The sequence below is a fragment of the Pteropus alecto genome, unplaced genomic scaffold (assembly GCF_000325575.1).
Source record: "Pteropus alecto unplaced genomic scaffold, ASM32557v1 scaffold398, whole genome shotgun sequence".
Taxonomy (NCBI): Eukaryota; Metazoa; Chordata; class Mammalia; order Chiroptera; family Pteropodidae; genus Pteropus; species Pteropus alecto.
The window spans coordinates 5,171,037-5,185,948 of record NW_006442497.1 but is presented as its reverse complement, the minus strand read 5'-3'; the positions used below and the strand labels follow the sequence as shown (position 1 = coordinate 5,185,948).

The 14,912-nt window shown below is 40.0% G+C and overlaps 1 protein-coding gene across 1 annotated transcript in view; it reads right to left on the bottom strand.

The window, feature by feature from the left end:
• USP43 (ubiquitin specific peptidase 43) overlaps positions 1-14,912 on the bottom strand; it is an 81,547-nt gene that overhangs the window by 10,556 nt on the left and 56,079 nt on the right. The window contains exons 16-19 of the mRNA XM_025040082.1: positions 10,005-10,116; positions 9,848-9,905; positions 3,995-4,085; positions 2,586-2,686 (exon numbers count right to left, since the gene is read on the bottom strand). Of these exons, the coding sequence (XP_024895850.1) occupies positions 2,586-2,686; positions 3,995-4,085; positions 9,848-9,905; positions 10,005-10,116 (362 nt within the window). The remainder of the gene's footprint in view (positions 1-2,585; positions 2,687-3,994; positions 4,086-9,847; positions 9,906-10,004; positions 10,117-14,912) is intronic.

The window sequence follows — 14,912 nt, the reverse complement described above, 5'->3', positions numbered from 1 at the left end:
CTATTTCCCAAGCTTGCTATTTCATTTCTCAACTCTTGCAATGTCTTTTTTATCTCCAGAATATCTATTCTGTTCTTGAGAGTTTTAATCTCCTTGCTCTGCTCATCTAGTTGTTTTTGCAATTCCTGAAATTGTTGATATGATTTGTTTTCTATCTCATTGAGTTTTTTCAAAAGTATCATCCTGAATTCTCTGTCATTTAAATCACATATTTCTAGGTCTGTAAGCTTATTTTCTGGAGATTTTTCTCTTTCTTTCTGAGATGCCTTGTCGCCTTGGTTGTTCATGGTGTTTAATGGGCTATTTCTCCACCTGGAATGGAATGGAAGTGTATTCTGCTGTTTTTCCAGAAAGAAGATTTATTATATAAAGGTCTCTCTTTAGCCTGCTGCAAAGAAGGTGCTTTTCTTTTGCAGTAGGTGGACTTGCTGCCCTCAGTTTCAGTCCCTGTCGGTGTTAGTGAGCTGTCTCGGCAGTGTTTGTTCAAGATTCCCCTGGGGCTCCACAGTGATCGGTCTCAGAGGGTATGGGGGAAGGGCCCTCTGGATTGGGAGTTAGAGGCTGCAGCTCCGCCTCGGTTTTGCAACTGCGGCTGGCAAAAATCAATTATTGTTTCTCTGTGATCCCATCCCACTTCTCTGCTTTCTGCCCTGATGACTGGGCCCTGCCGCCGGCCAGCGGTGGGGAGCTCACAGCTTTTCCAGGCCACTCCCAGGCAGGGCTGTTCAGGGAACTCACCGCTCTTTCTCCCCTCCCCCCTCCTCCTGCAGGCAGCTTCTTTATTTCTCCCAGTCCACTGCCGGACACCCGGGGTTCTGACCTGTGGTAGCTCTTATGTGCAGATCCCATGCTCAGACGTGCTGGTGTGCAGTTTGGGTGTTTTTTGTTGAGTTTTAGATGTTCAGCTTATTGTTGTTTCAAGAGGAAAGATCTAGAGACATCTCTCACTCCAAAGATCCTTCTACTTTCCTATTTAAAAGTGTGTTTGCATATATGTATATGCCTACAGAGAGAAATAAAGCAAACTGGCAATATGTTATCGATTAATCAATCTAGGTGGGGGATATATAATGTTCATTACATACATTTATTTTTTCAACCTTTTTGCATATTTAAAATTTTTGAAGGAAAATGTTAAGAGGTCTATTTTCCTCTTCCGCACTACTTAAAAATTTTTACCGTGGTCGTCTTACATTAGTTATAATTGAAGAAATGGTTAATGAAAAACAATAAAGAGCTTATAGACAATGTAAGGGTTTTTCCCCCTTTTTGCAAAAACAATTTGGATAGCCACTTGTTTAAGAAATCTCTAGGCCCATTCAGACTATAAATTTATCTGGCCTACAATAGAATGCTGAGAAATGATCCTATCTGTTTTTGTATTTACAAAAATTTTTGTAAATTAAAGTTTAAAATATCCTTTCCTCAGCTCTGTTTATATGTTTATTTTTCTGTAGTGCCTAATACTTCTGGGTCAACTTCCAGTTAACATGGCAGACTGAATTGAGATAAAGAACTTCTCCTCCTGATTTCAGACATAAAATAAAACAGTAAAAGTTATAAGATATTATTATATTCAAATAGTTAAAAATTAAGAAAGTACTCTTCATAGGTTCCAGTAATAGAGAGAAATTCAAAATCAGAAGTGAGCAGGAACTAAACAACTCAAAGGAGTCTTAGAACTAAAAAATGGTTGGTGTTTTATGCTATAGGAGATCTTCCTATACCTCTGGAAGGTTGGCGGAAGGGCATAGAACTTGAGCATCCTACATAAAGGTGAGACCCATGATGAGGTAGCCTATTCATACATAAAATGGGAATAGAAAAAATCGATTTGTATCAGTTGGTACTTTCTAATTCATGCTTAATTCACTGTCTGCCCTGTGAAAATGGATCTGGACCTATAAATATTTTTCCTCTTTCCAGCTGATATGATGCTAAGCTTTGTCATAGAGAGCACTGGAGAAATGTTGCAGAAAGGGGTTTTTGTCCTAGTTCTGGGTGCTTCTCTCAGCAGTCTCCTGTTGTATGCGCTTGGCTTTCCCAGTTTCCAGCTCCTGCAGTACAGGTGGGTTTCCCAGTGCCCAGCTCCTGCAATGCATAGCATCCAGCAGCACCCAACATCCAGAAGCTTCCTTAGTACCCGCTTTGGGGTATATTTTAGAGTGCCTCCTAGAAGACACCTTCTATGAACAGCTTTGCCCAATACCCTAGAGGGAAATTTTTAGCAAATGTTGCCAAGGTAACACCACACAACACCTCTACCATTCAGTGAGCCAGATCTGTGCTGGGTTCTCAGGTCAGCATCTCAGTCCTAGAGGATGGAGGCTCTTCTTTAAATGTTCTATCTCAGTCCTAGAGATAGAGACTGCTTCTTCTATCTCCTACTTCTATTTTCTTTAGAGTTCTCTTTACTTTTATGAGCCACTTCCTCAATACTGCAGTCATGCTATAGTTCATAGAGTATATCTCTTTATATTAAACTTGTTCAAATTCCTGGTTTCTGTCTCCTGATTGAACTTTCACTATACACTGGACAACAAGTTCAAGGACCAAGAAAAGAAGTAAAAAGAAAATGGTCCCACCTTTCTCTTTGCCACTCTGGGACCTGGCAGAAAATATAGCCTCCACATAGACGGTAGTAAATTGAGGAGTGGTCTTCTTTTCTCTTTGGAGAGCCAGAGTCCTGATGGGGGAAATATATCATAGCTGAATAGGAGATCTCTCACAATTTTAAGAGAAAATTAAGTACTTTCTAGGTGCTCTTCATATAAGAGAATTTGCTCAAAATTTTCTCAATTGCTTTCAGTTCAAAATAATTCACATGCCGAAGTGACTTTTTTCCCAGAAGAAACGTTTGCCTTTGTTCCACATTATTTCTAAATCTTCCTTTAGGATTTAAACATCTTTCCTCCATGAGAAGGGAATAGACATAATAAAAATGAACATTTATGGAGCATTTTTATGTGCTAGGCACTATTATGAATATTTCAAATGAGCATAATGCTCATAATAACTCAGTGAAGTATGCTCTATTATCGACCCTGTGGGAGGAAAGAAATTTTATCTTACCCTTCTAGGGTAGTAATCAAATTGTCTGATAATCAAATTGACATGAGAAATAACAAGAGAAAATAACCCAATTTAATGCTATATGTACATATGGAAACCCCATATACATTAGAGTCAGAGACCCCCACATACATGAGAGAGTCAGAGACCAAAAGTTATATATGTATATATGACATTCTGAGCTAAAGATGAAGTACGATGCTTTAAAGCTTCAGAGGGGAAGAATGTCATCTGCAGGATGATAAGAAAAGCAGATGCTCAGTAGTTATATGTTTGCCTCACCATATACATAGGTCATAAAAAGTTATCTCTGATAAGAACTCTATTATGAGCAAGGCCCCAAATTTAAATTCTTTAAGGAAGGAGTAAAAGTTTCTCTTGCGCCCACAGGGTCTCAACGGCTTTCAGCTCCAAAAATTCACATGTCAAAGTAGCACATCTTAGGGAGGCTAGTTCTGAACCCCTTCAGTCTCATTACAATTTGGAATTTGTCCTAATCACGCATCTACTAAATAATGAACCTGGTCATTTCCTCCAGAAAGTCCAGCTCTGGAATCACTATTGATCTAATGCAGTCAAAGAATTATCAGAGCTGGAGAGACCCTTAGAGTTTCAAGAGTCTCTTTCTGCATTTTGCATATAATCAAAATAAACCCAACGAGGTGACGTGCTTAAAATCACTGCAGTCAGTGCAATGACTGGGACTAGAACTCAGACCTGTCAAGTCTTTGGTTCAACCTCTCCTGGGATGTTTCTCAGTCCCCTCAGTGCTATCTCTAAACTCTGGTTCTTTTTTCTCACAGCACGATCCTCTTCCCTGTACCTAAAAGAAAAGCTTTACTCTGAGCTTTCTTTATCTTCAGAAGAATCTCAAAGTAATGCTTCACTTCTTTTATAAAAGCTTCCTCAGAAGGTGTCTCACCCTATTACAGAGGAAGCTGAGGGTCTGAGGTCTTCCTCCGGGTCCATGTAGGTACTTCTGTTTGAGGTGTCGTGCCCATTGTCTTCATCTCCTAAAAGTAAAATGAAGAGATGGGGTCACCTTTCAGAGGCAGTTGTAAAGAATATCTACTGTAGGATACAGTGGTCTGATGGAACAGCACATGGGAGAATGGGAAAGTAACACCCAAGCAGAAGTATGCCATTCTAAAAAGCGTATCATTGATATCTAGCTCGAGTGATTCACCAATGGCAAAAATTAGGAAAAAATATAAGGCTAATAACACATTTCAATAGTCATCACCTAAGGAAAGGCAGGCCACAACCCAAAGAAGCTCTCTTAATGCTCTACCACTAACTACTCTTTTTCTCCATTAAAAAAGTATGCAAATTCCTTCACATCAGAACATAAATCAGTATAACAAGTAGTATATAGAAACAAACTACTTGTTATACTGATTTATGATATCATTCAGGATATCATTTCATTTTCAGGCATCATTGCTTTTAATAGCAAAATTTTAGAAACAATCTAAATGCTCCTAAGTTAAGTTGTGACATATTTGCATTAATAAGCTATAAGCAGCATTCAAAAAGAATGGGGCAGACCTATCTCTATAGTTAGAGATGGAAAAAGCTCCAAAAGAATGGGGCAGACCTATCTCTATAGTTAGAGATGGAAAAAGCTCCAAAAACTTCAGTTAAAAAAGAAAGCAAGTATGAGAGCAAACTTCCAAGTGATCTAAGGCACAGCATAGTTGCTATAGACAACAATACTGTATTATAAACTTCAAAGTTGCTAAGAAACAAGATCTAACTCATCCCATCACACAAAAAAAAAAGAAAATAATTATGTGATAGAGGTGTTAGCTAGCGCTAAGGTGGTAATCATACTGCAACATATAAATGTATCAAATTAACACATTGTATATCTAAACTTATACAATGTTACATGTCAATTATAACTCAATAAATTTAACAGATAGATGATAGACAGACAGAGAGACAGACAGACAGATAGATTAGATAGATAGATAGATAGATAGATAGATAGATAGATAGATAGATAGATAGATAGAGTAAATTTCAAATTAAAAAAAAGAAGTAGCAAAACAAAAACTATAGTATGGTCACATATAATTAAAAAACAACTACAAAATAAAATAGAGGGTTTTGACGAGAGTGGTGAATGAAGTATTCTTTGAAAGTGGCCCTTCCAGCCTGGAAACAGCCTCATAGCCCTTCTCTCATCTGGAAGCCTGGCTGAGGTTGCATTGACTATTCACTGAAAGCAAACTGAAAAGAGCCACACATTAAAATGACTAAACTCGAAGATCACCCTCAGGGAGAGTAAAGACAGCGAGAAGCACAGGAGTTTTCCCTGCTTCCAGACTTGCACTTTGCCTTCTTGCCTGGATGTCTACCTCTGGGGTATCAACTTTGTTGAGATCATTTAAAATATTTACATTCAATTTCTTACTTGGTTTTTCATTGTTTATATCACTTCCGATTCAGTAATCCTTATTTAACATATATTTTAAATTTCTAACTGACTTTTATCTCTATTTAAGACGGTGTAAATTATGAAATTCATTGTTCTTCATTTTTTTCCTTTCGTGATATCTGTTAGCCATTTGGTTTGAGTGCTTTTGTGGAGAGCAGATTCTGGCTCTTCTACAACCAGGCGGTGACCTCTGTCAAGATGTTAGGTTGAACCACATGAAACTTCCATTTTAGTGGGTCAAAAATGGTCAAATATGATCCAAACTAAGTATTTACACTGTCTTTGTCTCAGTCTCTACACTCGAAAAATGGAGACTACAATATCATTTATAGGAATGTTTAAAGAGTAAGTAAGTTAATTTATGCAAAGCCCTTCTAGCAGGTCCTGGCAGGTGGCAGCAAGTGCTAGTTGGTGGTGATGACAGTGATAGTGATAGCAATTTACTTTCTAAGGCCTTTCAAAAATAGAAATAATCATATGGTTAGGCCTGCTATTGATCAACCTATGCCTATGGCGGCTGGAAGCTAAAGAAAACAAACAGATCCATGGGAATTTTGGAAACACAATTATTTGCCCTCTAATAGATGTGTGTCTTGGAATCCAGCTGAATCAAATTAGTAATTCTTCCTTTCGGGAATGAGCTGAGAGAAGGGGTCTTCTCTCTCTCCACACCATCATTTCCTAATTTCTATGCTGTAAATAATTCCACCATGGCAGATTTGAACATGCCAATGACTGATGAAATTCCTGAATATTTAACAATGGGCTCTCAGGAGCTGTGTCAGCGAGCCACAGCAAACCATTGCAGAGTTCCTGTTACATCAATGAACAAACCAAGGCCCAAAGACATCAGTTTACTTGCCACACAGCTATATAATTAATTGCTAAGCCTGTATATGGACTTAGAACTTCTATTAAAAAGCCATCAATCACTTTTACTACTCCATTTGCAGCCACTATCCAGGGTAAGGGGAAAAAAAGCATCGCTACCAAAGACATAGCTCAGAGTACCTTCGTGAAAGGGGGAGTTTTCTTATATGACCTTCGTGAAAGGGGGAGTTTTCTTTTTTTCAATATTTTAATACCAGTTGGGACTCTTCATCTACTGAATGGACAAAATGGAGGGTCCTAGATAAATGAGCAAAGGAAAGAGAAGAAGGGAAAAAGAAAAAGGTAAGATGTGAGAATGAACAGAAATGTTAGCACAGGTGGAAGCTAAATGGAATAAGAATTATAGTTCTAGTGGCTATAATAGCAGACATTTGCTATTTTGGAAAGAGCAGTTTCATCTTCTGGAAAGAGCACTTATGTCTTTTTTCTGGGCAGTGGAATTTTCTTCTCAGTCTCATAGTCTGGCTGGAGCAGACTGTACCCCCAGGTTCCAAAGATGGATTTGTGGCCTAGGGCTGAGAAATGAGTGTGTGACAGGTCCCTGAGGGGGAGCAGGATATGCCACATCAAAATAGAGCACTTTGCTGTATTAATAATTTTGAATTAAAGTTTCTTAATAAACTTTAAAAGCTAGTACAAAAAGAACACTCTGCACCTCCTTTGTCCCCCTAAAAGCAGGAGACAAATCTCTCATGTAAAAGTTACCCTCCATGTACCAGGAGGATAAAAGGCATCTTTATCATCAAAGATAGAAAAGTTATGGCCAAGAAGGCTATAGAAAAAAAACCTTATTACTCTTTTACTGGTTTACTACTCTTAACCCAAACCCCCTTTGTCTTGTCAAATATTCTCAAATTTATTGTTTTTTTACCTAAAAGGTATAAAAGTTGCCTGCTTTGGTCACGTTTTTGAGTATCATATATTTTGAGCTCCTGTACATATGAAATTAAATTTGTTTTCCTTCTGTTAATCTGTTTTGTATCAATTTAATTATTAGGCCAGCAAAAGAACCTAGAAGGGAAGAAAGAAAAGGTTTTTCTCTCTTATACTCCCTTGCCATAGTGATGCTCCAGGCACGAATGTGTCATTCAAGTCAAATAAAGCCTGTTAGAGAGATTTCTGAGGCTGGCTAGAATTATTTGAAAAGAAGCAACACTGGCTAGCATACATGTCTAGAACTCCTTTGCTACCACAGAGCGGAGGGAAAGGTGCTTGAACGTGAAGTCAACAAAAAATTAGAGCCAAGACATAGAGAAAAACTGAATCCTAATATAGTCATTTGAGACTCAATTCAGCCATGACTGTAGTTAATGCTTCCCCTTGACTTTTCAGTTATGTGAGTTAATAAACTCACTTTTGACCTTAAACTGGTTTGAGTTGAGTATCCATGACATGCATGTAAAAGGATTTATATTAATGCAGCTTCTTTAGGGAGTCAGGTTTTTGTTCCTTTGCCCTGAAATGATAGAATCTCAGAGTTACAGAGGGACCTTTAAAAACACCTAGACCAGTTCCACACCAGCCACCACACCACCACCATTCACAGTGTATTTGAATAATTTATGTCAACTATGACGAGAACATTTTTTACAGAATTGCTTGTTGACTTGTCAAAATGTAAGTTCAGAACATGCCCTGGGTAGGAGACACTTGGGTTCAGCCATGGACAAGAATAAATACAGCTCCTAAATGGTCTGAACAGTGTATAGATGAAGTTAAAGGATCTCTAAAAATGGAGTGGATAACCTTTGGTCCATTTCTTGTAAGGTCATGAAATAGAAGATCTTTTAAACCTTTAGAATCAATTGCATGTCAACAAAGGTATTTTCCCAGCTTCCTATGAATGCAACTCCCTAGCCCTCTAAGGATCTACCTTATGTCACCCTATGATACCCAATCCACAAGCCCCAAACCAAAGCAACTGTTCCAAGAACTGGAATGACTTTTAGCATTCATGACTGACTTGACTGACTCGAATATTCTACGGACAGGTCACTAAGCCTCGGTAATAGTGATAACTAATGTCTGCTAATTAACTCATTTAATACTCTCAGTAATCCTATTAATCGGGTCCTATTATTATCCCCACTTCATAGATAAGAAAAGCAAGGCACAGAGGAGCTCAAGTAACTTGCCTAAACTCAGACAGCTAGACAGCTACAGAGAAGGCTTTGAACCTGTGCAATCTAGCTCCAGACTCTGGTCCTTTAATGACCGTGTGATTCAATAACTAAAGACTTGGGTCTGGAGAGGAGTTGAGAGGGGACGTGGTCCAATATCAACCTACAGATGAGGAAAGGGAAGACCAGAGAGATGAAGCAACTTCACTAAAGTCATTCAGCTACTTAATGACAGTCTTTACCCAGGTTCTTGCCTCCAGTTCAAGATGAATCCCTGTGGCAAGAGGAATTAGAGTGATACCATTAGGTCAGGCATGAGGTTATCCAAAGCCCATGCCAATCAAGACCTCAAAAATCCTTCCCTTTAGACCCAAAGTTTAGACAGAAGGAGCTGAGGATCTGTGTACACAATCCCAGATTAGGTCTCCCCAAAATGCCCGATGAAACTCAGCTCTGTGGGGCTCCACCTCAGTCTCCCAAGGGTACTAAGACCATGTTCACTACATTCATAGAATTTTTTTCTCAGGTCATCCTTCAATCCTCCCAAATTCTTGTGTTCTCCACATAAGAATTGCAAAAGTGCCCTAATCTGAGGAATATAATTACCCTTGACTTCCATCTTCCATCCTGTGAAGTCACAGAGCCTCTGTCTTTGTCCTTGACCACACCATGTATGTCCGTGTTCAATCCTGATGTTTTCCTTTGCAGGAAATGTGTGGACACAGAAACTTTCAGGAACAATAGCACCAGGCTCTATTGTGGTGTCATCATGATGTCACACCAAGTTTTACTAACTGAGGATGCCTTTGGGGATATCCTAGGGACCACAAGGACCATGTAGATGAAAGATTAATCTATGGCATAATAAAATATATCTGTAGGTAGGGAAGATATTAGAGAATTTAGCTATAGAAAAACAAAAATGGATTGTTCTTAGGGACTATTTGTAATTCTCTCTTGCCTGGTTTTAAAGCTGGCATGGAAGAATTAGTGCAGTTCACACCCAGCATTTCTCTGACCACTTTGGTGTGCTTCTTTTGTGGAGTTAATTTGCCATAGGCTGGTGTCCATCTAAAGAAAGCCTCTTCTGTACAACATGTACAACAAGGATTTGGAAGTCAGTGTGAGTAACCTGTTCCCCCCATTAATGCAGTGATTGCACACAGCTTCTTAACTTATTCAGAGTAAGACTTTCATTAGAGACCCTTTTTTATATTGTTTATTCAGGTAGAACTTTGAGAGGGGGATTGTTTGAAGGACTGATCAAGCTTGCAGGAACCCAGCAATAAATAGTAAATGCCTCAAAATTTGTTCAGTTTACCTTGAATGTTACTTTCAAAAGAGGGTGTTAGGTTTTTTTCCCTCTGAAACTTTCCGTACTTCTCAGAAAATAAAATAAAGTTTGAGGAACAGGGAGCTATGTTTCTAAAAGAAACATTAAATTAAGATTCACCCAGAGAGATCGAGTTTAAAATTACCTCTGGCTTGAAGCCCTGGATATAACTTTCAAGGATGATCATGGAGATGTTGGTAATGCTTTCCTCATCATGTGGGGAAAACTGGACTGTGAAGGACAGGTTGCTGGTCTGGCTAATACAACCCAGACATAATTATTGTCATAAAGAAATGAAATTCAAAGATACCAATAAAAGGGAAGGAATCCAGACTTCAGGAGACAAGAAGAGGTGTGGCTCTTTCCTATGTGTACTATCCATCCACCACTTTGCATGTCCCCCAACAGAGACAAAACTTTTCTACCTTGCCTTGGGTAGCAGATGAGTGACGTAAGCAAGCAACAGATCTTTAATGGCTGTGTTTGATTTAAGTAGAAATGCTGCTGGACAGGGCTTCTGTTCAAATGAAGACCTTGATTTTGGTGATAATGAGAGAAGCCCCAAGTGGCCAAGCCCAGGTAATGTCAATTAGCCATCAAAGGTAAAATGGACAGTCATGTCATCAGGTCTCCAGGGATGGTATGACATGTTAAAGATGCTGGCTATGGCTTAGGCTTTCCAGTAAACAAATCATCAGGCAGGCTACTCAGGTCTTAATTAGTTGGAATAACCAAAAATTCTCCAGCTGTGGAAAATTAGAACTCTGACTTACATTTAAGAGTCTTGACTTTTAACCAATTCCCTGACCTGAGTCAGTTCACAAATTCAGACCCCTTAAATGGTAGGATGATTGGGTCCCACTGTGGAAAAATCCTGCTCTGTCTGATATCATGTCTGTCCCATAACCCTCTGTCTCAGCCATTCCCAAAAGATACTGCAGCCATTTGCCTGCGCTAACACTAACCCAAGGAACTCAAACCACCACCGGCCTTTGTCAAGCTGCCTTGTGGTGTATGGTGACCTGGTGATAAACAGAGTTCTAATTCAGTTTTATATCTTGGCTGGCTTAGTGGAAACTAGGCCCTTTCTGAGAATATTTCTACATTCTGAGTGTTTAATGGTCTATTTGACTCAGTAAGTAGCGGAATGCCCCTTTGGTTTCCCCTGGCCAAGTTTCACATTACCCTGTGTATCACAGAAACTCCAGGCCAGGAAGCTGCACCTGGAACTTAGAAAAAAAACACCAGGAGGGCCACCATTTATTCCAGTACAGCTAGGCTTCAGCACTTGGTCAGTTGGAGCTGCAGGAAAAGGCAGCCGGCCAAGAGCAGGTATTGTTTTATTTCCGAGCAGAGGGGAGAGGGATTGCCTCGTCCCAGGGAACAAGGGTCTTCCCCAGGAATGAGAGCCTGTGTTGGGTAGGACTGGACCATGGGAATGGCCAAAGGGGCAGATAGTGCCCATGGGAGCAACAGGAAGTATCCTTGGGGGCAAGCACAGCCCAGGGAACGCTTTGTTCATTGTCCTCCTTGGGACTGCTGACCCAGCAGTCCTCTTTGCCTCCCATGTCCATGGAGGGGCTATGTTGGAGTTAATCCCACACCCTGTTTGCTAACTTTATAATACTTCCACTACCTGACATCACCTTAGTTATGTTTACTAGCTCTTTGTCTCTTCCAACTAAATATAAGTGGCTTGAAAGCAGGAACCATGCCTATCTTATACACTGTTACATTCCCAGAGCCTGAATAGTGTTTATTATTCAGTAGGCCCTCAAATGTTTATAGGGTAAATTATGGTAAATCAATCTGATGTCGCTGGAGCAGTCCTTCCCAATAAATAAAGTCAGTCCAAAGCAAAGCTGCAAACCTGGAAAAATCAGAAATTAGGCCACAAGGACTTAAAGCCTTCTGTGTGTCTTGATTCCTATCACCCATCCACTAGCTCTCAAATCTGGTGCAAAAGGTTCATGGGACTTGGAGAATAACTGCATCTGTCAAAGACTTAATCAAGTAGCGAGTCCAATTACAGGGGCTTTCTCAGATCTAGTCTCTTGCTGGAATAAACAAGTATAGCTCCTAGCACTCAAAATGAAACTATTGATCTGGCAAATGCATCTTTTTGCATTTTGATAAACAGAGAATACCAGCAGCAATTTGGTTTCAACTGACAGGGTTACTTGTATACCTTCAGAGAGGCAGCCTTACTATTTCTAGTAATTCAGAGCATGAACACCAGAGCCAGGTTTAAATCCTGACTCTGTTACTTACCATCTGTGTAACCTTAGGCAAATTATTTAATCTCTCTGTGCCTTAATTTCCTCGTCTGTAAAACAGAGATAAAGGATTGAGGAAGAGTTGTTTATCTTCCTCATAACTCATTATGAACTAAAGAGTTAATATTGTAAAGTGTTTAGAAGAGCTTCTTGCCCACACAGGAAGTGCTATAGAAATGTTAGCTGCAACCATTAAACGTTACCTTTGCAGCTCGGATACATAATCAGGTCAGCAGGTGCTTGATTAACTGACCACCCCTCAGGACACAATGCTGTGCCAGATCACTACATGTGATATCCTGCTGATCTGATCTGGAAGGCAAGACGTAGTGATTCCCAGAACCGTCATTAAATAACTGCTAGATCTCCTCCTCGGTAATCTTTCTCCTCTGACCCTGTGGGTCCTTGGAGCTTCTGATACCAATATGACCTCTGAACCCAAGATTCTAGCCTTGCAAATGCTTCCTTACACTAGTGGAAGAGAGCAGGAGTGGAGGATAAAAGAAAGGGGCCCCAGACCTGGGGGACATTTTGGGAGTCAGGAGTGAGCTATCATCATCAGACCAGTGACCATGCCTCAGGAGCAAGGATAGATAGATCCAGGAAGAGTAGTTGGGCCTCTAGAAGAGGACTGAGAGGCCCTTTTGGCCACGCTGAGCTAGCCCAATCACTGGCTATACTCCTGTCTGACTCAATGGCTTTTAACCTTCCTCAATTTACAAATTCTCAGGGGCATATTTTTGATTGGAAAAAAAGCATCCAGGCATTTCTTCCATGCCTCCTCTGTAGGCATCACTTCACCAGATGCCTGTAGCCTCAAATGCATGGCCAAGGTTGGAACCAGGCCCCAATTCTGGCAGAATTCTTACCCTACCAGGGTCAGTCTTCCCTACCAGGTTACTCTAGAGGGAGAAATGACTTCAGGGAGGGGGTTACCAAGGGGCCTCAAAGCATCCTTGTTGAAGACCCATGAGGGCAGATATATTCACCAGTGTGTATGTATAATTGCCTCTTTCTAAACCTCCAAGTTCAGAGCCTACAGCAAATGCTCCAAGTCATGGAGCATTATGGAAACACTGCTAACACTTGCGACCTGCTCACGATTTCCAAGGGTATTCTAAAGGTTGAGCCCTTATAGGAGAAAAGCCTGGAGGTGCTCATCCGAGTTATACCCAACCCCTTAGAGGACAAAGAAAGTGAGGCTGTGCTTGGAAGAGCACTGGAAGCTAAATATGACAAATGAGAGTCAACTGAAGAGAAAGACCCAAATAAAGCAGGAAGACTCCTAGACTCCCATAACCCAAGAGGGCATAGACAACCACGTCTTCCATTCTTCCTGAGCATACATCAGTCAGGACTGGAAGAGAACCTGGACTTCTTTTAAAATGCAAACACACAGCTCTACTGGTATACATATGCCTTCTGGATGGCTCAGGTGGCTGGGTCTTCCTCCTGCTTCCTCTTTCTTATCTCAGTTCTTTCTATCTTAAAACTCTTGCTCAAAAGTAAGCAGTCTTTCTCAGTACGGGGAAAAAGGGATCCCATTCTTTCTCTTTAAGAAAACAAAAGTAGCAGAGACATACCAATGAGTCATGCAATATGAATGAGGAAAACTGAATTTTTGGAGTCAGGCATCTTGAGCACATGGTTCCCATCAGAAAGGACGTATTTCTTTAAAAAGGGCTGTTTAGGTACAGACTTACCAGTAACCTCAATGTCAGGCCCCAGGCCTAGGGTCAGGCTAGCAGCTTCCCAGTAAGTGGTAGGATATTTGTAAGAACCGCTACTGAAGCGCATGCAAAGCTCTTAGGAACAGGATGGTCCGACAGGCTTAGACTCTCCGGTCCTCATAAGTACGAAAGAGATCTTAGAGAGCAAGACCTGAGGAGCTTTCTACTTCTTGTAAAACAGCAAGTCATTTTAATTAAAAGAATTTTAAAATTTAGAAACAACTCAAGGTACAACGGTCTAATATAAATATTGAGCCAAGTTGACGCAGCAGGAACAAGATCACGTACCAAACTTGAATAATGCAGATAGCCATTTGCATGTTTCACTGATGGGCTTTTATTAAAATTGTACATAGACCTCATACTTATTTTTTTTTAAAAAAAAAGAACTTCATGTTTTTCATAGTATCAAAATAGTTACCTTTTTAAAAATACCCTGAAAATATTTAATGCAATTATTTATATATATATATATTAAATGTTCTCTTAAAATCTCAATCATCTCTCTCTCCTGGAGTCTTGCCTTACTGTCACTACCATTTTTTTGGCACATTCAATGTTTTATCCCAGAGAAGCATTACACGGAAAAGAAGCTTTTCCTGTTAACTATTTAAATTTAAAAACAAATTTTTAAGTAGGAGAAGACAATAACAATATTTGATTTGCAACTGAGATTTGTATTAACGAGGCTTCCCTACATTGTTATGCTGTACGGTTTGCCCATATCTAATCACTCTTTAGTACAGAGATTCAGGTCCTGGAATATTTATACAAAACATTTGTGCCCTGAATGGTAAATGCTGACCCAACAGCACCCCCTAGTGTTCTGTAAGTATAAAAGCAGCCAACAATACAGGTAGGTAAATTTGGTTATGAGGTGTTTGAAATCTAGAGCAGAAGACAAAAAAAAAAAAAATTCACGGGTCGCAGGACAACTAGCTTCCCCAAATCCCATTCTCGGCACAGGCTGCCTACAGCTGCTCAGTGCAGAGTCGAGAGAATGCCAGCTTCACACAATACTGGAATATACCATCAAAAGCTAGACTC